Source organism: Danio aesculapii, chromosome 17 (assembly GCF_903798145.1).
Source record: "Danio aesculapii chromosome 17, fDanAes4.1, whole genome shotgun sequence".
In the NCBI taxonomy this organism is placed as follows: Eukaryota; Metazoa; Chordata; class Actinopteri; order Cypriniformes; family Danionidae; genus Danio; species Danio aesculapii.
The window spans coordinates 25,929,087-25,955,518 of NC_079451.1; the positions used below are offsets into that span (position 1 = coordinate 25,929,087).

A 26,432-nucleotide genomic window follows, 5' to 3' on the forward strand; every position below is an offset into this window, starting at 1 on the left:
ATGCACGACTATAACTATACATGTTTTCGCATTATTGTAATCTGCTTTTCGTCCCAACTGCTACTATCAACTCTTGAGACTTCTGAGGATGGGAAATGTTTTTAAATGAGACATTTTATACCCATTAATACAATGAGATGCAAAAGTTCAGCCATTATGGTAACTTTAATAGTTCTGCAAAGCTTTCTGCATAAACTTAGCAATGTTTCCCTTCCTAATGGATGCGATGCTTAAATAACAGATGTATTTTATATCCTTTGCCGCATCCTTCATTTCATCATGTTTGAAGGGTTTTTAATCTACAAGTGTAACGTTACTCAGATTAGTTAATGTACAGTGCGCACGTCACAAGTTGCCATTGTTTTCTTGGAAAACTCAATTAAACTTTAACTTTCTTGATGTAAAGGAGCCTCACTGTAAGTCTATAATATGACATCTGATCTCGGGAGAGAAATTCAATCAACCCTGTCCTGTCCAACCGAAGGGCTTGTTGGCCCGCCGGTTCCAGTGCTGCTTGATCCGGGACACACCGAGCGCAATGGCTTGACGCATTGCAGGTCTAACGTAACCAATCAGAGACGCCGTTACAGTCACGAGCGGATTGCAGGTCTCAGCCGGCCAATCATAAAAGCTTTGACATGCTGAGCCGAAATCTCTCTAGCGTCAACAAAGACAGTGGACTTGACGCAATAAGTAATATTCCGAGGAAAGAAACTAGTGCCTTTTAGAGAAGTAGTTCCTCAAGATGTACTGCGTTCTTTGAACGTTTTAGGTAACAGCGATCCTATTAAAGTATTATACTGTATGTCATTTTGTCTTTATTTTTAATACATAAATTTTGTGATTTTAAAATGTTTAATGTATATTCCTAAAATATAATCAAAAGACAAATATCCAATATATTAATTCAATATATTAATTATAATGTTCAATATATTAATTCTATATTTACATTTATTGAAATCGTTCCGATCAATACAAAATTTAATTAATTTTTTTGGGTTTTGACTATTAAATCCATTTTTATAAACGTGCCTTTTGCTTGTCGCGTTATTGTTTAAAGTGTGTATATGTGTATGTTGTACTTATAAAATTGAACTGAAAATTATTTACTGTTAAGTTTATTGAGATTTAATAACAACAGTTTTCAAACTATGCAAACTAAATGTTAATATAATTATTCGAATGTATTAAAAGCAGTTTATTACGTACTCCAGAAAATAATAACATAAAAATACACAATAAATACACATTGTTCATCCGGCTGCTTGTACATCATTATTAGGTTTTTACATAACTAAACAACACTTTCTCTTCATAGCGGTTATGATAAGAAGATGGGCGGGGCGTACGACTGCACTATGCGGAAGTGAGTGATAGGGGCCGTACGGCGGAGGAATACACCGATGTATATAGTACCGGATCACCTTCAATACTCTGCGAGCGACAGTTGCACGGTGGAGCTTTAACGGAAAGCGGAGCATCGCTGCAGTCTAGAGTAGATTAACAAACCCAGTCCACTCTCCACCCTCAGATATGGTAAGTATGGGCATTTATCATACACTACTCATTTATGAAATAATCTCTATGTTTTATTAATGTAACGCATTATGATCGTTAGTATATACATATGATGTCTAACGTAACCACCTGCCTGCCTCTAACATTACTGCGCTCGTGCAACAACACATTCATCAGACGCTATTACGTATTTCAATGCACTTTGCAAGCGATGCCTGCGTCCGTTATTATTTTCAACGTGTTGCGGTGTTATTGATGTCATAGTGCGGCAGGAAATATGACATATGCGTTTTATTATGGTGTGATGAGCTGGACAGCAGAAGACAGATGATCTGTGCTCACGTACGTTACGTTACTATTTAAAAAATCACATTATTATTTCCTTTGTGATTTACATGTTTCAGACCACATGTGTTTTGCATTAGCAAATGATTTTTGATGTAGACATCATTGACAGCGCCTGTACAAAATCAGGCCAGTCAATAATCACTATAGAAATATCCTAAAGGGACAGTTTATTAAACAAATAGTACAAATCTGCCATTATTTATCGACCCTCTTGTTATTCCAGACCTTTTCTTCTTAACTGGAACACTAATAGAGCCGTTAGACAGAATGACATCCTCAGTCGCCATTCGCTTTCATTGTATGGAAGAAGATGCTATGGAAGTGAATGGTGACTGGCGCTGTCAGGTTTTGTGTTCTCCACAATTGATGACTAGTTGAATCATTGGGATATATTTCTTAAAGTTTTAACTGTAATGAATAAGATCCATTTAAGCAGCTCTTACGTGGGCTCTTTTGGCTGTAGAGCGTTGTTTCGTTTTTGAAGACAACACAAGGCATTGTTACATGTGTGTATGATCATTGAATTTATCTGTGATGCGCTTCTATTGGTTTGCACAACTGTCAGATCTTGTAAAATAAGCTAGATTAGAAACATACACTGACTTCATTCATTGGTTTATGTTGGCGCAAACACTTTTGATTAATTTCTTGTAAATGTAACAGGTTTGTTTGTTATCTGGACTTCAGTGCTGTGTGCATAAATCGTACAGCTGGATGCCAACCGAGAAAATAAGCAAACCTTTGTTCAAATGGTGCGTTTTAGTTCAAGAAAGCAAACATTGTTCACAAAGCATGGAAAGAATGTCCTGAGTGAGTTCAACAAAAGTCAGTACCGACACATTGAGTCCATGAAAACCCTTCTGGTTCAGCTTTTCCACAGCATGCTGCCAGAAGGTTGCGTATTAATTTTTTTTTCTGGGTGTTATTTAAGCCTGTGGGTTGTTTGGTGAGCATTATCTCAGTTCTGCGATGAGCTGTGAATGGTTAACTGCTGTGAGAGAGGTCTGTTTCCTCCCTTGGGTTGTGTCTTCAAGATCTTCCTGTCCATGGTGCAGCTCTAATCTTGTAATCTTGTTGTCCCACCTGTACGGGCAAGAGTGCCATGAGATTCAGTGTGCCCCTGTGAGAAAAACAACCCTGTATATTTTCCTATAATGCAGGTGTCTGTGCTTCTTTATACTGCCATTCTCTGTGATTGTCACTGATATGACAGTCATGCTGAACTTTTTTTAATGCTCGAACAATAATTACACCTTTAGCTCGTGTAGAGCTGACTGGCTGCCCAGTGATCAGTACAGGATCAAAACTCTCTATAATTATCCTTAATAGTTTACAGAGTTGTCAGGGAGATAAAATGGCCAAATCGGCCCTAAATAAATGGCTTTTTCAGGGATTGCTGTCTTCACAGCACACATTTGGCTTAGTTCATGAGGAAGCCATCTTCACAGCTGCAATCTTAAGTTTTCTTCCTGTCTTGGGTGTGAAGTTGTGGCTATAGTGTTGTTTGTTTTGTGCAGAGAGACAGTTACTGGAAATAGACTCTGTAGAGCATTTTCATCTGTCTGGCGGCATGATGGTTAAGGGCCTTGGGGACTCCCCGTTAACATGGTGTGAAAGTGGCAATACCACACTCATTATCGTACACTGGGTGTCCTGAGCATCAGGCCAGCTTATGCTCAGCTGCTCCTGCCGCTTGGCGACTCCTAAATCAAGGCCAGATTCCAGGCAACGTTGTGCAGCATTTTCAGATCCAGGCCAGATTCCTGGCAGTGGTGTGCAATGTTTGAAGCATTGCTGGATGGCAAATTGCCTGGAAGGCTTCCAGTAGAGGTGCAGGATCCTGTTTTCTCCCCATCAGCTGGAGAAAAGAAACAATCCTTTATAGGCAAGGCCCATCAGGAATAATTTGTAGTATTTAATGCAGCTTTTCCTCTAGAATTTAAAGTTCTGTTATTTTATTAGTAACTGAAAGCTTTCTCAGAGTATCTAAAGTGTTTAATGGATTTTCTGGTTCATTTGGATCTATTTCAAAATAAAGAGTGATTCAAATCAGTAATCATACTATTTTTTTTAGCATTTATTAAAGTCAAAATGAATTATTTATATAAATATAAAATGAATGTAATAATGCTGTTTATTATTAACTGTTTTCCTGTTTTGTTTTCTATTTAAGGGCTTTTATTTTCTATTCTATCAAGGGCTTAAGGATAAGGGACATATGTTCATATTTAGGTTAAATTCCAAGGGAATTATGTACATAACACTAATTGGAACAACAGGCAATGTGATGTCTTGCACAACAACATAGTCATAATAGGGCAGGACTAAAGTAACTCTCTGAGTCATAGTTTAACCCTACCTGGACATGAACTCCCAATCTTTCTGCTAGCTCCCCGGATCCTTAACTCTCAGACTAACAGGACCCATAGGGAGAAACTGAAAGAGAGAAACAAACTTGGCCAAAAGCACAGTGAGATGGTTGAGAGAATGCATCCACTCAGGGAAAGGTAAAACCAACCATTGTGTTTGCAGATGGAGAGAGGTGTTGGCACAATTAGCCGAGATGCGATGTCACTCAGATGATCAAAGAGATATAAATGCAAACCCACAGCTGGCTGTAAACCGAGATGACCACAGGAGAAGGTTGAAGTGACGGCCTGCTTGATTTGGACAGACAGACCTTAATACTCTCCTTTGATTCAGCTGTCACCCTATGTACCTGCAGATTCACCTGCGCACCTCAAATAATGGAAACGATCCCTGACCCTCGGCTTTGTAACTGTAGTGAGCTGCTGACATTAAGCTTCTCAGAAATCGTCCCAATATCAAGCTGTAAGATACCCAATGCGGCCTGGGAGGTTGGTACAGTAACACTGGCCTCAAGGGTCAGGTGAGCTCTCTCTGGGTTCATTGTTCATCAGCCTGATCAGACAGAATCATCGCTGCTTGCTCACAGAGACCAGAATGCCTCCAAAGAGACCCATCTTCTACCCTGAGGAGGAATCTGTGTCCTTATGCATGGTCTACGATCTCCTCGACCAGCAGCAGTTCTTTTATAAAGAGCTGATTGAGCTACAGGAGAGAAATTATAAGTCCTTCCTGCACATGCTGGTGGACTCCACCAACAGCCGCATTGACAGTGTGGTGCGAGACGTCCAGGATTTGAAGAATAGTCTGCAGCAGTGCCGAACTGAGCTTGGGGATGTCAGGCGCCAAGGCGTGCAAAATGCCAAACGGGCCGAGTGCCTGTCAGAAGGTCTAGTGATGGTCCGAGGTTCTGTGGACGGCCTGACCTCATTGAAAAGCCCCACCGCTGAGGTCAAACCCAGGAAAGCACCGGTGAAAATGGACAGGCAAGATGTAAAAAAGACTGATTGCTGGGACAACGAACCCAAGGCGAAGAGGCTGGTGGCTGATTTGACAGACATTCGTTTTGATGGCATAAAGGTTGAATTTTCAAGAAAACCTTTTTCTTTTTTACAATTAGCGGTTTTCAACAACCTTTTAGGGAGATACTATCAGTTTTCGCAGTCTAGGTCAAAGTTGTCTTGGTTTGAGTTTCAAAGAGGAAGTTTTGAGTATCAGTATTAAGTGACAGGGCAAATAAAGATTGTTTTAGGAAAGATTTATGAATCTAATGAGATATTATGTTCGTGTTATGGTTGAGTTTTTCTCTATTGCTTTTTTTCATTGCACACTCTGGATATGCAGTTGTTGGTTCCAGCTTTTTTGACGCTTGCTTTTCTTCATGACCGGACATCTCTGCCATTTAGGGTTTTCTCAGTTTGACGCTAATGCGTTTGGCAAAACAAAATGATGACTTGTATGTGTTTATGACACTCATTTACTCATCACTTTTTTTTCTTCTTCTCCATTTACAGGCTGACCAACTCACTGAAGAGCAAATTGCTGGTAAGGCAGCGTGTTTGTGGTGTAAACATACCCTGAATTAGCATCAATACCAAGAATAATGGTCACAATATTAGCTACTTGCACTCAGTACTCCACGAGTTTAAATATTTGAGGTTTAAACAATTTTTCTGTTTCCTCACAGAGTTTAAAGAGGCTTTTTCCTTGTTTGATAAGGATGGTGATGGTACCATCACAACAAAAGAGCTGGGCACAGTGATGCGCTCACTTGGACAGAACCCCACAGAAGCTGAACTCCAGGACATGATAAACGAGGTGGACGCTGATGGTGAGTTGAGTTCACAACAAATAGAGATGCTGTCTGTCAGAATGTGCTATATTGAGGTTGGGGTCAAGTGTGAAAGAGTGAGGAGGCAGGAAAAAACAAACCAACTCTTGGAAAACTAAATAACAAGCGTAGTGTAGGCAATGGGCATGGGCCGGTATAAGATTCTGACAGTATGATGACCTTGGATAAAATTATCACGGTATTGTGATTACTGCTCTAAAATATGTTCTTTTTAATTGTCTGGGTAAAAAACGAAAACTTTTTTCTCTTTGAACACAATATATTTTATTTTGTGAAAGATTTAAAGTATTTTGGAGCAGTAAACATGTCAAGATAAATAATTCAAATGAATCATCGACTTCTGTCTTTATTAGTTCCAAAAACACAGATTTCTTTACAATTTAAAACGGCATCTTTGGATATTTTTTCTGCTGGAGATACTGTTGTTCTAAAAAAATAAAATAAAATCGTACACGTACCTTAGGAACAGTATAGCAGAAAATTTTGATTGTTTTAAAACCTTGACTTTTCCAAACCGCCGTATACCTTTGAAAATGGTCATCGTCCCATGCCTAGAAGGCAATTGTCACACAAATGCTAGAAACGCTTTCCTGGCACGCCTGTACACATATGCTGGTTTGTAAGGCTGATTTTTGGCCTATCCTGCTCTGGTATGGTTCTACTCGGAAGCTGCCTCAACCCTATTGAGAACTGTTGTTTAAACGTTGATTAAACCGTTATCTTGTTTTGTAATTAGCTTGTGTGCAAGCAAGCAAGCTTTCAAATAGCACCAAATGTAATACGCCTGGGATGCCTCTCTTGTTACAGAGCCGATGTAATTAGTCTTTCAGTATGCTGTGGTGTCTGTAGAGAGTGTCCTTTAACACTTCGTATTGTTAGATCGTGCAGAGTTTCTGAGATATACTGCTTATTTTCAGATGGGATTGTGCGCTATGGAGTCGTTTTTGTAGGTCAGACAGCAGTAAAGCCCGTTGAATAACAGCAGGTAATAAAGACCTCATGGAATCCTTTACATAATCCACTTTGGCAGTGGTGGCAGTGGAATGGAGAGTGTTTGTGAAGAGCTTCAGTGAGAAGAACATGCAGTGTGAAGAAAAACACACACACGCACATACATAAGCACGTGTCTACACCCACTTTGTCAGATTACACACGCAGTGTGAGCCCTATGGGAATGGCTGTAGTGATCATTTTCACACACGCATGCACACAGGAGGATGTCATATTTGTCCCGTGTAATGGAAATATCCCACCTCAGCTTGGTTAAACCTCAAGGGAAGCAAAACACGGGCATGTTCAGCAGGACTGTCTCATCTTTCCTGTATTGTTTATATTTCAATTAGCTATTAAATTAGGATTTTTTTTTTTAATACACACAAATGATTTAAATTCTTTAACTGAGTAGGTTAATCATAACTTTAAAATCTGCAACCATTTTTAAATGCTATAACTGAATTTGTACATCACCACGTATTAATATTGAAGTGTTTTACTACTTTTTTTAAACAAACTTTAAAGGAGTGTAAGATGACTGCATAGGTACTCAAAGTGAAAATGGAGGATATCGAACATGCTCATCATGCCTGTGTCTTTGCCTATATAGATATGTTTGCATCAGTGAGACTGTCAACTAGGGCCGATTTAGTTCAGCTAGAGGATACCCAAACAGACTTAATACGTGCTATTAGCTCTCATTACGCCTCATTATACCCTGTTTACTAGGCTGCTTTTCTCTTGCTCTCTTGGATACTCTACCAGGTTTTCCCAAACACAAAAGACCACATCAGATAATTTTCTGTTGTTTTCAGGTAACGGAACCATTGACTTTCCTGAATTTCTGACAATGATGGCCCGGAAAATGAAAGACACAGACAGCGAGGAGGAGATCCGCGAAGCTTTCCGAGTGTTTGACAAGGTCAGTGGTACTAAAGAGGGGCATTGTTGGAAGTATTTTGCTGCCATGGAAAGAGTGAGGAGGCAGGAAAAAACAAACCAACTCTTGGAAAACTAAATAACAAGCCCTTGTTCCACATAAAGCTGTCATTGGTTTCAAGCAGATGACCCAGTCAGAGATTTTTCCATTTTTACAAAGACATTTGATTGTCAATGGCCTCTTTTGCTTCCTTTTGTAAAATGTTACCAGTGCCTCTCCTTTTTAATCTCCATTATGCCTTCGCAACACGTCATTATGGTTTGAAACCTGCTTTGGATTTAGTGCTTTTAATATTTGAACAGCCTGACTTATTGATCCTGTCTGTCTCTGTCAGGACGGGAACGGCTACATCAGTGCGGCAGAGCTTCGCCATGTCATGACAAACCTTGGTGAGAAGCTAACGGATGAAGAGGTGGATGAAATGATCAGAGAAGCTGACATCGATGGTGACGGTCAGGTCAATTACGAAGGTACGATTCAGCTGTGTGCTGAGATTACCTGGAAAGAGTTTTTTTTTAATGCAGATTAAACATTACTTTTAGAAATTGCCACTTCAATTATAATAATGTAGCTTGGATTTGGATCATGCAAGGTTATTTCTGTTTGTGTGTGCGTATACACAAAAAAATGGAGATGAATTTAAAGGAACAGTCTGGAGTTTGGTTTGAAATATTGTGATCCTACCAGTGTCACCTCTGATGTCCATCTCTGTTTCTGTCCACAGAATTTGTACAAATGATGACGGCAAAGTGAAACTCTTCTGTTTTCTCCTGACCTCTTTAGAAGACAAAAAAAAAAATCAGTCAAATGTTTTACTTACCTCTTACGCAAAAATATTCATTTATTCATACTGTTTCTGTATAGAAAAAACTGAATGTTAAAAAAGGAAAATGTCCATATATAGAAAAAATATATTTAAAAACACAAAAACAAAAAAAGACATAACCAAACATAAATGACCTGCATGTACTGGTTAGTGGTCCTGTTCCCAAAGAACTGCTTAGACATCTACGAAAAAGATCAATCAATTAATCCTGATATCGAACCTTCAGAAACTAAAGTAAAAGCATCTGGTGAACTGCTTAACTGGTTCCATTTGCTAGTGGCGATGTTTGGGCTGGCCAATCGTCTTCTACTTCCTGTTTCTGTTTTACATGCATGCAGCTTGAGTCTGGAGCCGCTATTGGGGCGGAAAACCTCAGCGATGTCTGTCGGAGCGTTCTGGGGGAGAATTTTAAAAGAGGGTTGACTATGGTTTCGGGGGAGGCGGGATCGGGTGGAGGGTGGTTTTTCTGAATCTGCATAGTGGACGAATGAATGGGACCTTTGCAGTTTGCTTCAATAACTAAATAAAGAGATATTTTTAAGAAAAATGAGCAGTTAAGAGATTTTAAACTACGTTTGGCATGTCAGGATATTTGGAATTTTGTTTCTTTGTGTATTGTGCCCGTTAGTAGGGGCGTTTAGTGGGAGGGAGTGGCTTGGGAGTTTCAGGGCGTGACCTTTCACCTTACGTGGAAGCGTTTTTTCGGGTAAGGGCAACGGTGACTGACTGTACCATTAAAATGTTTTTAATCTTTAGTTCTTCTCTGGGCTCTGATCGTGAGCATGTCGAATTATTATTATTATTATTATTATTATTATTATTATTATTATTATTTTGTTTATTCTCTCTGGAGAGCGCAAAAGAGGGCTTTTGGCCACCAGGGGTTTGTTTCGACTGCCCACCTTCAGTTCTGTTTATGTTCATTCCAAGTTGTACATGCTCGTCTTTTAGAATTTTTTTTTTTTTTTTTTCCAATAAAAGAACATGAACTTGAAGCTCTCAATCTTGTTTGTCCTTTTTGTCATCGTCTATAGAAAGGTGCATTTAAGAATGCTTTTACAGCCAACCTACAGAAATCACCATGGCAACATCTCTCTTTTTCTGTACATCTCAGTGTGTGTGTGTATATGTGTCATGTTGCATGAGCACTGATCTACCCGAGTGCAGGCTTGAGCGCGTCTGTCTTTGGGGATTTTAGGGGTTGCCTGGCAACCTGGATCTGTGGCTCTGGTGGATGAGGGGGATATCAAAAAAACCATGTGGGAGCTGCAGAAGAGACTCTGGAGAGATGAAGAGTGTGTGTGCCTGAACGTCTACAGCTGATTAGATCCACCTCCTGTAGTCAGGCAGGTTTTATCTCTACAGCGTGTCCTTTCATTACTGGAATTATTTGTTCGCATTCCTCCAATCTATCATTGGCGTTGGATTTAACGTGAGTTTTGCACTCAATTTTCAGGCTCACTGTTAATTTACAGCTATTTAAAGCCTGAGCTCGGGGGGTGTGGAGATGATTGTGCGTCTACTATGTGCTCAGCAGTGAGAAACAGGATCCAGTGACAGGCGTGTGGGAGGAGAGAGAGAGTGCTAACAGCCCACATCTCTCTGCCCCTCTGACTGATGAGCTGCACGTGGCCAAGCGTGTGTGTATTGAATTTGTTACTTCATCCAAGAAGAATAAGCTGAGAATGGTTGAAGGCTTCTGAAATATGAAGAATATGGCCCTGGTCCTTTTTGTGGTTTGATTTCAGGCACTGGATGGTCACACACTCACTCTTTTCTATAGCTTTATGTGAAGAATCTTTGAGCAAGAGCAGCCATAGCATCCCAAATAAACGGTGCATGTTTTACACAGCCGAATGGCACAACACAAAAGGGGACGGTGTCTAAGACCACATTGAAAATATTTGATTTAGTTTATAAACCTTTTGAAAATATTTTTCAATGTAAAATATTTTATATTTATTACTTTAATACCATTAGGAATCATGCACAATGTTTCTAGGTTACTAATCAAATGTTTTTATTACTAAAAACATAATTATTTGCATTATTATTTCTAATTTAATTATTAATTACTAAAATAATGATGTTGTGATCACACTAAAGTTTGAGCTTGTGAAATTCTGTAGTACGGTGCTGCTAAAAGGGGCGGGATTAAACAAGATGATTAGATAATTAAAAAAGTGAGCGATTGGTCCATAATTTAAATTTCTGTCCAGAGAGGTCATGTTTTGATCTTCAGTTGGTCTCACACAGTTAAGTGATGCGATTTCGGAAGTCAGAGTTTACTAAGCTTGAACATTGCAACGCAGCGAACTGTGAAACTTGTCGCTTGAGCTTGCGTTTCCGGTCTGACGTATTCGCGTGTGTATGAATGAAAGTCTTTGGAGAGAAAAGACAAGTGTGACCGCAGCTTCACTTTGTAGGATTTTATTCTAAATTCAAGCGTTCACACTTAGCTGATGATTAATTATAAGCTTGTTTGGCATGCTGTCCCGGGAGAGAGCCCTGAGCTCATAAGATCCTCGAGCCCGGGGCTCCCTCCCGTTGCAAGGCGAGAGGGGAGTTTCAGCTCAGGTAGATCTCGAGAACTCCCCCGCTGTAATAACCAATGAACAGCCAGTGATAGCTCTTGAGAGATAACCATTTACTAGGAGCATGTCTATAGTGCCGGTTTGAATTAGTCAATTAACTTATGTTGCATGTTTTTTGGACGGTGGGAACCCAGGGGAAACCCACGTGAGCACAGGGAGAAAATGCAAACTCCGCACAGAAATGTCTGCTGGTTTGGTAAAGCCTGGATATTCTTGCTGTGAGGCAACAGTGCTAAGCACTGGGCCACCGTGTCACCCATCTAGGAAGAAGGAGGAGTAGGGGTGGATGGGGGGATTCTTCAAAACGAAGATAGCGGTGGTACGTAACCCAGGGTATTTGTAGTAGCTTAGGAGTCGTCTGATTGGTGCATTGAGAATTGGATAATGCAGATCCAGCCGCTAGCAATCATAAGCACGTGATCCTCTCAATTAGTTTATAACTAAACTTCACTTAATGTAAATTCCTAGACTCTAGTCTAAATTAGTGGTCAATCTCGCTGTTTTACAATATTTTGTAAACATTCGGGATTACATGCGTTCTTAGGGTATATACAGGAATCAGAGAATGAAATTCAATACCTTTTAAGACTCTTTCCATACATTTTTGGACTTTATCGCTGACATTTTAACTTACAGTATATTTACTTAATACTGATTGTAAACTAATTATTCATATACTGAATAAAAATGCTACTCCAGCAGGTTGGCACCTATAGAACAGCAGGAAAAACAATGTTTCCCTGGTTACTGAAGTAAACAAAGCAGTGTGATGTCAAATCTAACAGGATTTCTTTCGATTTCCGAAAAACGACAATATCCCAATATTTAAAGTATAGGTGGGCATAGATAATTTTTTTAATCTAGATTCATTTCGAAATTAAAATGGCTCATTTGAATTCTGCCGAAGGCATACAGAATATGTGTGCTACCCAAACAATAAATCTCTTCCAAAATGCATCACAAACTGCTTGAGAAACTGTTCTACTATGATAATTGGTGATGAAAATAAATGATGTTCAATAAGATGTACTTGTGTTTACTAACTGTTTATTCAGTTAAACATGAATGTTGAACTGTAGGCCTACATAAGCTCTAAACAGCGATTTCATACTTTCTTTTGAAGTATGTAAATACAGAAAATGCTGCTTCTTAATGCCAAGTTCACAGAGCCCTGACGGTGTGTCAAACATTGAGTATGTTTACATGGGCAACAATACTTTAATACGATTTTATTATGATTAAAACAATTCTCTGATTAAGAGTCTACCATGTAAACAGAGATTTTTGATTACCTTAATGCGAGTAAAGTCATAACTGAACTAAACAGTAATAGAATTAAGACATGGAGTATGCATATATTAGTGGCATTACTGAAGTAAACACTGCAATCAAACTATTACCGTCATATAGGACTTTTTGCCATATTTTCTGACAAGATCCAAGACACAGGCGGCTGTCAGTAAAGGACCACACACAAAACACACACACACAAAACACACACACCGCGAAATGCGGAAATTTTTTTCTTTACGTTTGGCAACTGTTATTACATTCTATAACACTCTCGCTAGTCCTTACCCCTCATTTGCGTCTAATACCCCAGTTTGTCACGGCGTATGAATGAAATGTTCATGAGTTAAAGTGAAACTGCCGAACTGCAGTTAAAGTCAGGCATCCTGCTGCTGATTTGATTCAGAAGGGCACTTTGTCAGACGGCTCACCGGTCAGGTATACATCCGCGCTAAACTATCAAGGAGAAAGTCGTCATAGCTTGCGTAGAATAGACCCAGCTCCCAACCCAACTTTGAGAATAGATTAACGGCGATATTTTTTATCGTGCGATAAGAGTCTCACGTTAACGCCGATAACGGCCCAGCACTAATTTAAAGATTAAATTTCCATGGCGCGACCCACGACGCAAGCCTTGCGCATTTATACTTCTGCGTGCTGTTTGTGTTGCTCTGCAATAACACTTCTGAAACGCTAGATGGCAGTAGGTTTTTTGTTCCTCTTGAGTTTCTTCGCAGGTTTTTTGTTTTTTTTTCTGAACACTACAAGTAGCTAAATCTCGCTCAGTCAGCAGCAGGAACAGGCGGACGTGCAACAGCATTAATCATAAGGTAAACACAAAACAAAAGTCTCCATCTGGAGCTCCTTCACTTGACTTGACACTTGTAAACAATCGCTCCATCAGGCTCGCAGCTCTTAGCACCGCCCACGCTTGCGCTACGCATTGTTGCGACATGTAGTTATATTTTTTGAGAGGAGCGCGTCAGCCACAGCGAGGGCTATGCGACTGTGCGAAGGCTGTGCCAGACCATACGTGTCTGATGCAGAAGTATAAATCGGCCTTAAGTTGGTGGTTCATTCTGCTGTGGCGACCCCTGATGAACAAAGGAACTAATCCAAAGGAAAACTTTAACTTGCACTGCAAGATTTTTTTGATCAATTTCTTTGGTTAAATTGTGTTCCTGACACTACTCTAAACAAATTTAGTATTTTCGTTTTATTTTAAAGATAACTTCTGGATCAAAAGTTAAAACCAGGCAATTAAGAAGAAAGTTAAAGGAATACAAATATGCAATGGAATTAGTGGCAGATCTTTTATTCCAATCTGGGTTAGTAATTAAGTAATATGCGTTTATATAGTGCATTAATCATGTCTGGCACGGTTGCCCAATACTTTTCCTGAAGATCTACCTTCCTGCAGAGTTCAGCTCCAAAATTAATTCAAAGATTAACTTCAGGCAAACTGATACGAGATGTAATACCTTGTAAAATAGCAGTTAAGACTTTTTAAGGGCCTTAAATTTCTCTAAATGGATTTAACAACTTTTAATACTTTATAAGACCCCACGGACACCCTGTTAGTACACAAGTACCCAGTGGGATTTGGATATTTTAATGCAATACTATTTATTAATGTACTTTTTTTGTGCTGATCATATTTTGTAATTTGTAAGCCTTATATTTCTTTATTTAGTTTTAAACTTATTATTTTTTTATATTTAAATTGGCAGCTGATATTACTTCTGATTCATACATTACATAACAGGAGGTCAAACAGTGCACTGCATTGTGGGATACAGTGTTATACAGTGAGCTAATAATGATGTACTCAGCCATCCAAGTATTCCATGCATATAGACAATCTGAATACTGAACACAGTATCTATGTCTGGACATACTCTGAAGTGCCATTTTGAACAAATTCACACACGCAAAATATTTGTGAAGACTTCGTCAGTGGTGTAAATTGATGAAAGGTCATACTCCGTCACATCCCATTGATTCTTATCATCTAAATCTACAGTCAGTTCAGTTCAATGCTTCAATGGCCCACACCGTGACCTCAGCTGAGTATAGCATGATGGACTGGGACATTTAAAACTGTGCTATTCAGATTAGAGATCGCAATCAGAAGTCAACTCTTCAGTGATGCTGAAATGACACACTGCAGCTTTAATTCGTGTTGCTTCGGGGGTCTTTTTCTATTCCAAACACAAGCTTACTCATGCTTGGTCGAACAGATTCTGTCAAATGCTTTCTCCCAGACTCCTCCCCCTCCCTCCGCGGTGCTCTCTATCTAGTGTGCTTCTTAAGCGCGCACATGGAAGCACTCTAAAGGCCTGTCATTCACTCATTTCCTCTGTATTCATACTGTGCCAATAGGGTCACCTTATCCCGACGGCTCCCTCTCGACCCCTAAGCTTTCAAATCGCCCGGCAGGGGATTTTTAATTTATACCTGACCGAGGGTTCAGCAGCATTAAAAGCACATGCAATCAAACGCAAGCTCTGCAGCCCTCCAGCTGGGCAGAGGGATGGGCATGAGAGAAAACAGACTGTGTGTCACGCGCCTACAGAACAGCTCACATTGCAACAAGGCACGAAATGTATTAGGAGCTTTTGTCATCTGTTAACACCCTGACCTGCTCAGATGAAAAGACAAGGATTTCAAACTGGTACATGGAGAGACACAACAAGGGCCATGGAAACAATATTACAGGAAAGATATTTGGAAACTTCAGTCATGCTAAAAATGTCATTTAATTACAGGAATTACACTGCATACTTTAACTTGCGGCGTCATGGTGGCTCAGTGGTTAGCACTGTCGCCTCACAGCAACAAAATTGCTGGTTCGAGTCCCGGTTGGGTCAGTTGGCATTTCTGTGTGGAGTTTGCATGTTCTGGCCGTGCTCGCGTGGGTTTCCTATGTGTGCTCCGGTTTCTCCTACAGTCCAAAGACATGCGCTATAGGTGATTTGAATAAGCTAAATTGGCCATAGTGTGTGTGTGTGTGTGTGTGTGTGTGTGTGTGTGTGTGTGTGTGTGTGTGTGTGTGTGTGTGTGTGTGAGCTTATTTATGGGACTCCACACCTGTAAACCATCACTCCATCGCACTAGCGGCTCTCAGCACTGCCCACACTCGTCAACGGTATCAAGCTAACCAATCTTTCGTGCAACTACGTGTTACATTTTTTGAGAGGTGCGCGTCAACGACAGCAAGGGCTATGTGACCACTCGAAAGCTGCGCCGATGCATACATATGCGCTTGACACAGAAGTATTAATCAGCCTTTATCCGAAAGATGGTGCTCACTGACAGTATAGAGTCTACATCACTATACTGGGACATTAGAACTCACACAGACGGCAGTTTGAGCACCCTCTGCTGGCTTAAAAACACCACTTCCAACAGCAACCTAGTTTTCCCATGTGCTCTGCTATCCAAGCAATAACCAGGCTCAGCCCTGCTGAGCTTCAGTGAGCAACCAGTCTTGGGCTGCAGGGTGATATATGTCTGTGAATCAGTAGGTTGTGTACATAAAATCGGGCACTGCTAAAGACAGTAAGAAGCTTGATTCACTATTGATTGGGTAGTTAATACATTGACGGTGACATGAGAATGTCATGACCTGACTAGCAAACAAGGAAGCTGATTGCGACACAACCAATGAGGAGTTTTCAAATGAAGCATGATAACCCAGGAAACTGTATACTTTTCAAAATAAACCAGGGTTAACTATTTCATGTGTGAAAAGCCCTAGAGTGAAACAGATTTTTGAAAATGAAATTGTAGGACATGCTCTTGATTCAATCCACCAGTTATTGATTAGATGGAGGCAGGTCTGATTGTGATTTTGCAGTCAATTTAACATAGGAACAGGGTTGAAGTCTGTCGTACATAACCAGAGAAAGAATTATGAGAAAACTATTTATGCATGTATGAACTGTTCAATATAATATCCACTAATTTCTCTATACGTTTACTGTAATATTCACGAAGATGCCTTCACAAAATATAATTGCAAGTCATGCAAAAAACTGGTTTTCACACTGACACAATTTATCAAAAAATGTGATCATAAGTGCAATGCAGTGAACAATTCAAAGTAGAGATAAAACAATTTAAAAAAATCAATGCGGAAGAATGCTTCACATAGAAGCAGTGTGCATTTTTCTACAGATTTTGAGTGCAATCTTGAGACAAGTTGTTTCATGCATAGAAATATTTCATATAAAATAAAAACAACAGAGATAATTTTATCATGGGTCATTTATCTTTTTTTATTATTACTTTAAACCAAGTGCTGTTAGCCAATAATCTTTCAACTCATACTTTGATCATACACCACTAAATCATTTGAACTCAACTCAGTATATTTCTTGTTAAAGGTTCAAGAAACCCTCAAGTTCTTTTTTGAATTTTAACAGATTTGAGTGTGTTAAGCATCAATTAAGACAATGTTAGCATTTGCCATCTTTAATTATGGGGAAAACTGGATCATTTTGAGCTTTTGACATCTAATTTCATCTTCCGGTGTCCTGACATTTTATCCTAGCCGTCAGATTATACCAACACTGTATTTGAATGGTTCTGAGGTTGGGGTTGGGGATTAGGTAGGTTAGGGCGATATTACAGCATCATATCGCACTACTTCACATCAAAATTTATACTGGTAGTAAAATCTGATGGTTAGCATATTGTGTCATCAAAATCTGCTACCTACTTTTTGAATGGGAGGTAGGCAAATCTGACAAGATAGGACACATCACAGTATCGTAAAAACAGTAGTTGTACCGAGTATTATTTTTGTTATCAATTAAAATACCCCATAAATTGTTGATTGTAATAAACCCTAAACCCAACCGTCACAGTAGATATTAATTATTGTTATAAAGTGTCATAAAAAACTGCTATATTGTTTTAAATACAGTGTTGGTAGCATAATCTGATGGGTAGGATAAAATGTCAGGACACCTGCCTCTTTTTCCCCTGCTTTGCCGGGCACGCTCAGTCCTCCCTCTGCTCACAGCACTCCATGCCCATCAAGAAGCCTTTTTTTTTAATTCTGAGGTAGACTTGAACTGAAAGAGGGGAGTTTCCTGACCCTTTAACAAGCAAAGCATTAATTCAGTCATAGAAGATGCCTTGTCAGGCTTTATTGTGGCCTGCTGACTGTCACAAACCTTAGTAAAATGTGTCCATGTCGCTCATATTTATTCGCAGTGAAGTTTTCATACTAACACGACCTTGAGGCTAAACAAAATAAATAAGTAAATAAATAAATAAACAGATTATGAATCTATTTTGTCTAGTGCAGCTTGATTTTTGTGTCCGTCACGACGCGCGCGCGTTGCAGGTTCTGCTCCACGGAGCATCACTGGAGATCAGTCTGCGTGTGTGTTTGTGTCACGTGTGTTTATAAGCGTTTGGCACAAGTCCAGAGGGGTCTGGGAAAGACTCAAACTACAGTAGCCAATGTATTTGTGAGGTGGGGAAGCCCATATGGCGGAAGAAACATGCACAGCGGGGCGAACAGGAGATAAAAGTATACAAAGAGTGGGCTGTTTGAGAATGCAGCCATCAGCATTTGAACTGTGCTGTTGTTCACTGTCAATGTTTTGTGAGGGAGTCCCTGCCGCACAGCAGAACAGTGAGGTCATCCTACAGAAGGGGCGGGGCGTAAATTGATTGACAGGCTGCCCTGTGGGGTTAAATGATGCTGAAGTGAAACGCTACATTAATATTTCACGCACACATACACACTGTAGGGCGGCAACACAACGGCCACTGAAAGAGTACAGGCTTGCATTACAGTAACACGAGAAACCCAACACAACCACGTAAATCAAGCAGCACAATGGGGAGTTTGGAGTTCATGCTCTACACACACATCGAGAGTAAAGACCCTGTTGTTGACTGATATTGTAAAACGCGTCCACATTTAGAACAGGTCACACTGAACCCCATTGTTGGAGAGTAACTAACATAGGGAGGGTGGTAACTTTGCAAAATCATCGAAGTATTATAATGACAAGGCTTTAAAAATAGCATTTCTGTCATTAATTTCCATGTACTCACCATTACCGAGTGGAAAGTGAACGTGACTGTCGAGCAGATCTCCAGTAATGAGAAAGCCTGCTCAAAACAACAGAAATAATGTTAGGCTACTTGTTCCAAGTTAATTGCATACTGTAGCCTAGGCTATAACTTTAATCTTATGACGTCTCTCTTAAGCAATACATGAGTAATATTACACTCGTCGCAGTGCAATATGGCTGTGTATCGGCACTGGTGGGAGGCGTGTGTTGTCTTATTGTCCCACCAGTGATGATATACAGCCATATCGCACTGCTACGAGTGTGATATTGCGTTTGTACAACAGTTTGACATGACACAATCATTGTTACGTAAATGAAGTAAATCACCAAAAATCATAAATTGACATGGCATAATCGTTTTTTTTAATGAATTACTGAACTATTCTGCAGTAACGAACAAACAGGAGACTCATAAGAAACAAAAAGATGGCCAACCGAAAACTCAGGGTTATACAAAGTGTGACCAACACAAAATACAAACATTCCTAATAATAGTCTCACCTCACACTCAATACACTACAATTACTATGGTATACATACACCACTACAACATACAAAAGAGAGAGAGATCAACTTAGAATGTCACTTACCTGTTTAATAATGATTTGATCAATTATAGTTAGAAATTACGCTGAGTTTTTCTCCTCTAAGGGCTTATTATGCAGTCTCTGTCACCATCTTGTGGATGGCCAAAGTCCACCATCTTTGCTCTGCTCAGTATGACTGATGGATGTTGACGCGCTATCTCTCAAAAATGAAAAATATTTATTATAGGCACTATCCCTACAAACTGCATAGATGAAATCTAAACAACTACATTCTTGCCTGAAAAAAAGCCTCAAAACATTACATTATGTTTTCCAACAGCAATATTTGAAGGTACAACAGTTACAATTACAACAGTAATGTATTACAACTGTAACTGCAGAATATCGCACAGTTATCAGCCAATCAGATTCGAGAACCAGACAGAACTGTTGTGTAAATTTATGTAATTATCAACAAAACTGAAATTGTCGTTCCTGTCAGCATTACTCTCAAACCATTATTCTTTTTATTTACTTTACGTTTTAGTAACTATCCTAAATTAAACATTTTAAAGCTTTAAACCTAAAATGAATCTTTTGAAAATGATTTAGAAAATGTTATGTATTCATTTGATATATATACAGTTGAAGTCAGAATTTTTAGCCCCCCTGTTTATTTTTTCCCCCAATTCCTGTTTAATGGAGAGAAGATATTTTCAACGTATTTCCAAACATAATAGTTTTAATAACTCATTTTTAATAGCTGATTTATTTTATCTTTGCCATGATGACAGTAAATAATATTTGACTAGATATTTTTCAAGACACTTCTATACAGCTTAAAGTGACATTTAAAGGCTTAACTAGGTTGATTAGGTTAACTAGGCAGGTTAGGGTAATTAGGCAAGTTATTGTATAACCATGGTTTGTTCTGTAGACTATCAAAATATATAGCTTAAAGGGGCTAATAATTTTGTCCATAAAATGGTTTTAAAAAAAAAATAAAACTGCTTTTATTCTATCTGAAATAAAACAAATAAGACTTTCTACAGAAGAAAAAATATTATCAAACATACTGTGAAAATTTCTCTACTCTGTTAAACAATTTGGGAAATATTTAAAAAAGAAAAAAAAAATCAAAGGGGGGGCTAATAATTCTGACTTCAACTGTGTGTGTGTGTATATACTGTATATCATATAGCTACTTGTATAGCTACCTTATAATATTTAATATTCACATATTTTTCTACTGTTGACTAAAACAATTTGTGTAAAGAATTGGTGACAGTAAAGTTTACATATTTGATAGAAGTGACATTTTGATAAAAAAAAAATGATTTTAAAGAGAAAGAAATACATTTATTTGGTTTTTAATTAGAAAAATGAACACAATTTCAGTTTATTTCAAGCTGGACCAACAATACTTTTCCATTTACAAAGTTAAACATGATTCAGTTTACATATCCACAGCATTCAAAGTGATATTGTTTTAGCCAATCAATCTCGGTTCTTCTTCATTTTTTTGCTAATTAGAATATTTCATCGATCTGCTGAAGAAAGGTTTAGTAAAAAGTCGAGTGCAAATCGAACTGATGTATTTCCTCAGTTGACCATTTGTCCCTGGAGCCTTTACTGTCCTTCTGGACTACAGCACAGTGTGTGTTTGATCAATCCTCTCCATTTTCAGCCCTTGCCAGGATGGATCCTCGCGTCAGCCTAAGTGCATTTCTTTGCTTGCTTGCTCACTTGGGCCTTCAGTCCTGCCACTTTACAAAGCTGCATGGAGACAATCACCACTGTTATGTGTGCTATAAATAAAGTTAATTAACTTGAATTGAATTTTCTTCTTCTTCTATTTTTTTAAACAAAGTACAGCAAGTCCTTCCCGTAATCCCCTCTCTCTCTCTCTCACTGGGTGTTCCTGCTATGTCCGTCTCTTTCCCCAGTCTCCATCTGTTCCTTCTCCTCCCACGCTTCCAGGCCAGGAATGGATGGATGGACGGATGGATAGATGAGGAGATTGTGAGGGTTTTGGTGTATGTTTGTATTTGCGTAGGCGGGACGTGCTGATAGGACAGTCATCTGCTGCTGCTACAGACTGGACGAATCTGTATAGGGAAATACACCATTTGTACCACCTTGTGTCAGCAGTCCACAGCAATTTCAAAGTGGAACAGCAGTACGAGATTGTGTAAAGTTAGTATTTCTTGAAGAATGTGTTGATGATACATGTGATTAATGAAATATTTATATCACAGAAAGTTATTCTTATAGAAATTGTTGGATTCTCTCTCATCTAATGTGATATTTTATAACTGAACACAATAAGTCAGATAAAAATGCTAATGAGGGATTATATATTTAAATTGATTGGTTGTTTAATAATATGGAAAGTGTATTGTATCAAAACTTAAAATATTCTTTAAACAAAAACACACTTTTTATATAAAAAACTGATTTAATAAAAATTAATTAGCTGGTGTTAAGGCATTTAATAAACAGGATTTGAATAACCTATAAAGTATTATAATAATAACACACAGTGTTTGAAAAAAATATTTTTAGAATATATATACTCACTGGTCACTTTATTAGGTACACCTTACTAGTACCGGGTTGCCCTTAGAACTGCCTTAATCCGTTGTGGCATTGATTCAACAAGGTACTGGAAATATTCCTCAGAGATTTTGGTCCATATTGACATGATGGCATCACGTAGTTGAGGCAGATTTGTCAGCTGCATATCCATGATGCGAATATCACGTTCAACCACAGCCCAGAGGTGCTCTATTGGATTGAGTTCTGGTGATTGTGGAGGCCATTTGAGTACAGTGAACTCATTGTCATGTTCAAAAACCAGTCTGAGATGATTTGTGCTTTACGACATGGTGTGTTATCCTGCTGGAAGTAGCCTTCAGAAGATGGTTATACAGTGGTCATAAAGGGATGGACGCGGTCAGCAACAATATTCAGGTAGACTGTGGCGTTGACATGATGCTCAGTTGGTACTAATAAGCCTAAAGTGTGCCTAGAAAATATCCCCCACACCATTACACCACCAGCCTAAACTGTTGATACAAGGCAGGATGGATCCATGCTTTCATGTTGTTGATGTTAAATTCTGACCCTACCATGCGAATGTCGCAGCAGAAATCGAGACTCATCAGACCAGGCAACTTTTTTCCAATCTTCTATTGTCCAGTTTTGGTGAGCTTGTGCAAATTGTAGCATCAGTTTCCTGTCATTAGTTGACAGGAGTGGCACCTGTTGTGGTCTTCTGCTGCTGTACCTCATCCGCCTTAAGGTTGGACGTGTTGTGATGTTCAGAGATGCTCTTTTGCATACCTCGGTTGTAATGAGTGGTTATTTGAGTTACTGCCTTTTTATCAGCTCGAACCAGTCTGGCCATTCTCCTCTGACTTCTGGCATCAACAAGGCATGTGTGCCCACATAATTGCCACTCACTGAATATTTTCTCTATTTCAGACTATTCTCTGTAAACCCTAGAGATGGTTGTGCATGAAAATCCCAGCAGATCAGCAGTTTCTTACTCAGATGAGCCTGTCTGACACCAAAAACCATGCCACATTCAAAGTAATTTAAATCATCCTTCTTCTCTATTCTGATGCTCAGTTTGAACTGCAGCAGATCGTCTTGACCATGTCTAAATGCATTGAGTTGCAGCCATTTGATTGGTTGATTAGAAATTTGCATTAATGAGCAGTTGGACAGGTGTACCTAATAAAGTGGCCGGTTTGCGTGTGTGTGTGTGTGTGTGTGTGTGTGTGTGTGTGTGTGTGTGTATATATATAATGCTAAAATGAAAAAACAATTATTTTTCATGCTACCATAAATGCCCTGAAAATCTGTGAAATGATGTTTGAGGCCTGACAAACAGAAAAACATTGGGTTAGGTCCAGCAGGAACGCTGATTCTGATACAAATGGTAACACAACACTGAGACCGCAGATCCCACAAACCGAGTGAAGGGTCACGACCCCTGAGAATGCTCAGTGTGTGACACTGACACCAAAAACTGTCACGCTCCAAAACAATGCACAACATTTCCATGTCTCGCTCTCTCTAATCTGCTGATGATAGATGACACATTGCCATCAACACTCTAAGTCTGTGTGACAGCCAGAGGAGTCACCTTTCACTGTTTCACCGGCTCGCAAACCTTCATTACGTCCAGCTTTTCCGAAAGCCGCTGTAAACATTATATGCTAAGCTAACACCGTTGAGGAAAATGACAGTAAATGTCCTTGTGCAATGTCAACACCCTTCATAATCGCCAGTGAACATGTGGACGGGCATGTGATGAGAGGGCATATGGATCCGTGGCCAATAACTATAGCAGATTTTCTAGAAAAATAACCAATGTGTCAGAAAAAAACATCCAGAAATGAGGGGTTTCTAATTGATGTTCCACAGAATAAATAAAGCCATATGTGCTTGAGACAGCAGCACGATGACATAAGTTCATCTTAATGTCTCTGTATAAGCTTTGACAGGATGCCACAGATGAACTTTCCCATCGCTGTGTGAGAATGTGAGCTCACCCTACAAAAATCAAACTCCCTGGAGTCTCTTGTATTGATTGGGTGCTCTCTGATGTGAGAATTGAGCCGGGTTGCCAATCAATGACAGGATCACAGCAATAATACCAATGAAAAAACAAGCCACCATCCAGAGAGAACAAACACACACACACACACACATACAGTACACACAGAGAGATAGACCACCTCAGAGATTAAACCAAGAGCTTATTCCAAATCGCAGAAATTACATCCATTTATAATCACTAGATTTTCGCAATTTCTGATTACTTTCGCTGAATGTTTATATTACATTATACCTTACATTAGGCTCTGAACATTGGCATTAGGGGGAATGATTGAAAGGGCATTGCTAAGTTTTTAAGGCAGATTCCTTGACAGATGCCGAGCAACGCAGACAACATGAAAAGCAGCAAACATCTGAGCGCTGGCCAGCAGGAATGGACATTAACAGATGGCCACAGTGGCTTTTAGGATATTGTGGGCAGTTGATAGGGAGTTGCTAAAGGCAGTGAAACACTTGACTTCAAAGAACTAGCAGCGACAAAAGCTGACTGTTGTTGGCTCTGTCTGTGCTGTAATACTGCATAAACTATTGCTGACAGCACCATGTGTGAGAGGAAATAACTGTCAGTAGAACGCACTTGAGCCCGCCCTCTATGGCACTGGTTCTGGAAATATTCAATTCAATTCAATTCACCTTTATTTGTATAGCGCTTTTACAATGTAGATTGTGTCAAAGCAGCTTCACGTAAAAGGTCATAGTAAATAGGAACAGTGTAGTTCAGTTTGTAGTGTTTAAGTTCAGTTTAGTTCAGTTTAGCTCAGTTCAGTGTGGTTTAATAATCACTACTGAGAGTCCAAACACTGAAGAGCAAATCCAACGATGTGCAGCTCTACAGATCCCGAACCATGCAAGCCAGTATCTTTCACTTTTCAATTCATTTTACCTATTGGCATTTCTAAAGAGTAGTGAAGGGTAAAGCATTATGAACTAAGCTAACCAATTATAAAGAGTTGAAGTTGGTGAAAAAGACACAAAAAATATGAAAAACTGAACACAAGAATCCTTTTCTTGCCATTAATACCTGGATAATACAGTGCGGTCCCAGCATCTGTCATCATGTTGTATTGACTTATTGAGAGTGGACATAGCTGGTGGATTAATCTTCTCAAACCCATCCAGAATGCTTAATTCCAGAAAGCTGAAAACCCATCACTGCTTAAATAACAATTAAAAATGTGTTGCTTAATTTTAATTACAAGGATGCGTTAGTGCAATAGTGAGGCTTGCTTTCTTAGATAGACGTACACTGGTAACAATTTTTGTTAATTGCACAGTACATAACTGTAAAATGAACTGTGTTTTACTTTTATGGCAGTATGTTATTGTACATCTGTTATTGTACTGTAGGACAGTAATACAGTATGTTACTGTACTTTAAAGTTGCATTGTAAAAATTACTGTATATTTTACAGTAAAGACATACAATACTGTAAATACATATATAGCAAGATAAACGGTGCTGTAAAACAGTGGTCTCTTGTTATTCGTGGGCGTTACGCTCTAAAAATGACTCGCGAAATTCGCGAAGTAGTCCGCTTTATTTTTTACAATTATTATAGATGTTTTAAGGATGTAAAACCCCTCACTACACACTGTTCTCAAACAGGCATTAACATTTTTACACTTTTCTCTCTTGTTTAAACACTCTGAAAGTTCAAACCTTCGTGAAAAATAAGTCCAGCATTATAGAATGAAACCAAAGATCTAAACCATTTGATCATTTATTTATCCGCCCTACAGCCACGTAACTTCTACCTTCCTTTAGCATGTCCTGAAGTTCAACTCTTTGTACGATGATTAACATCTTCCTCTGCCTTTTTGATGCTACTGCAGGTGCCTTTGAGGGTGCAGAACGTTTCGTCGACACTGTGGGGAGAAAACTTGCAGTCATACACTATACAGCACTTCAATTCAATTCAATTCACCTTTATTTGTATAGCGCTTTTACACTGTAGATTGTGTCAAAGCAGCTTCACATAAAAGGTCATAGTAAATAGGAACAGTGTAGTTCGGTTTGTAGTGTTTAACTTCAGTTCAGTTTAGCTCAGTTCAGTGTTGTTTAATAATCACTACTGAGAGTCCAAACACTGAAAAGCAAATCCAACGATGCGCAGCTCTACAGATCCCGAACCATGCAAGCCAGTGGCGACAGCGGAGAGGGGAAAAAAACTTCACTAAATGGTGAAAGAGTCATACTGCAAGCGATCGAAAATTTATGTCAAATTTTGCAAGCTGAACGCATTTTGTACTGTACAGGAGACACGGCACGGAGGAGATTGATTGACATAAGACATCAGACCTGCATCAGACAGTCAGGACACAGAACACAATTCGCCAATCGGGACACAGAACACAATGCGCTGCAGAAAAAAAGTTATATAAAATCCATCCATCCATTTATCTATCTATATTTTTTTACACACACATATATATATATATATATATAT

The 26,432-nt window shown here is 39.1% G+C and overlaps 1 protein-coding gene across 1 annotated transcript; it reads left to right on the top strand.

Annotated features, from left to right (window-relative positions):
• Positions 1-1,425: 1,425 nt before the first annotated feature.
• calm1a (calmodulin 1a) lies at positions 1,426-9,842 on the top strand. The gene is made up of 6 exons (XM_056476618.1): positions 1,426-1,539; positions 5,751-5,781; positions 5,924-6,067; positions 7,897-8,003; positions 8,356-8,491; positions 8,746-9,842. Exons 1-6 carry the CDS (start codon positions 1,537-1,539, stop codon positions 8,772-8,774), a joined length of 450 nt encoding a protein of 149 aa, XP_056332593.1. The 5' UTR covers positions 1,426-1,536; the 3' UTR covers positions 8,775-9,842.
• Positions 9,843-26,432: the final 16,590 nt, after the last annotated feature.

Excerpts from the sequence above, each read along its gene's own strand:
- calm1a (XM_056476618.1), top strand. Across the intron at positions 6,068-7,896 it reads AAACGAGGTGGACGCTGATG|GTAACGGAACCATTGACTTT; the intron begins GTGAGTTGAGTT and ends TGTTGTTTTCAG. Across the intron at positions 8,004-8,355 it reads CTTTCCGAGTGTTTGACAAG|GACGGGAACGGCTACATCAG; the intron begins GTCAGTGGTACT and ends TGTCTCTGTCAG.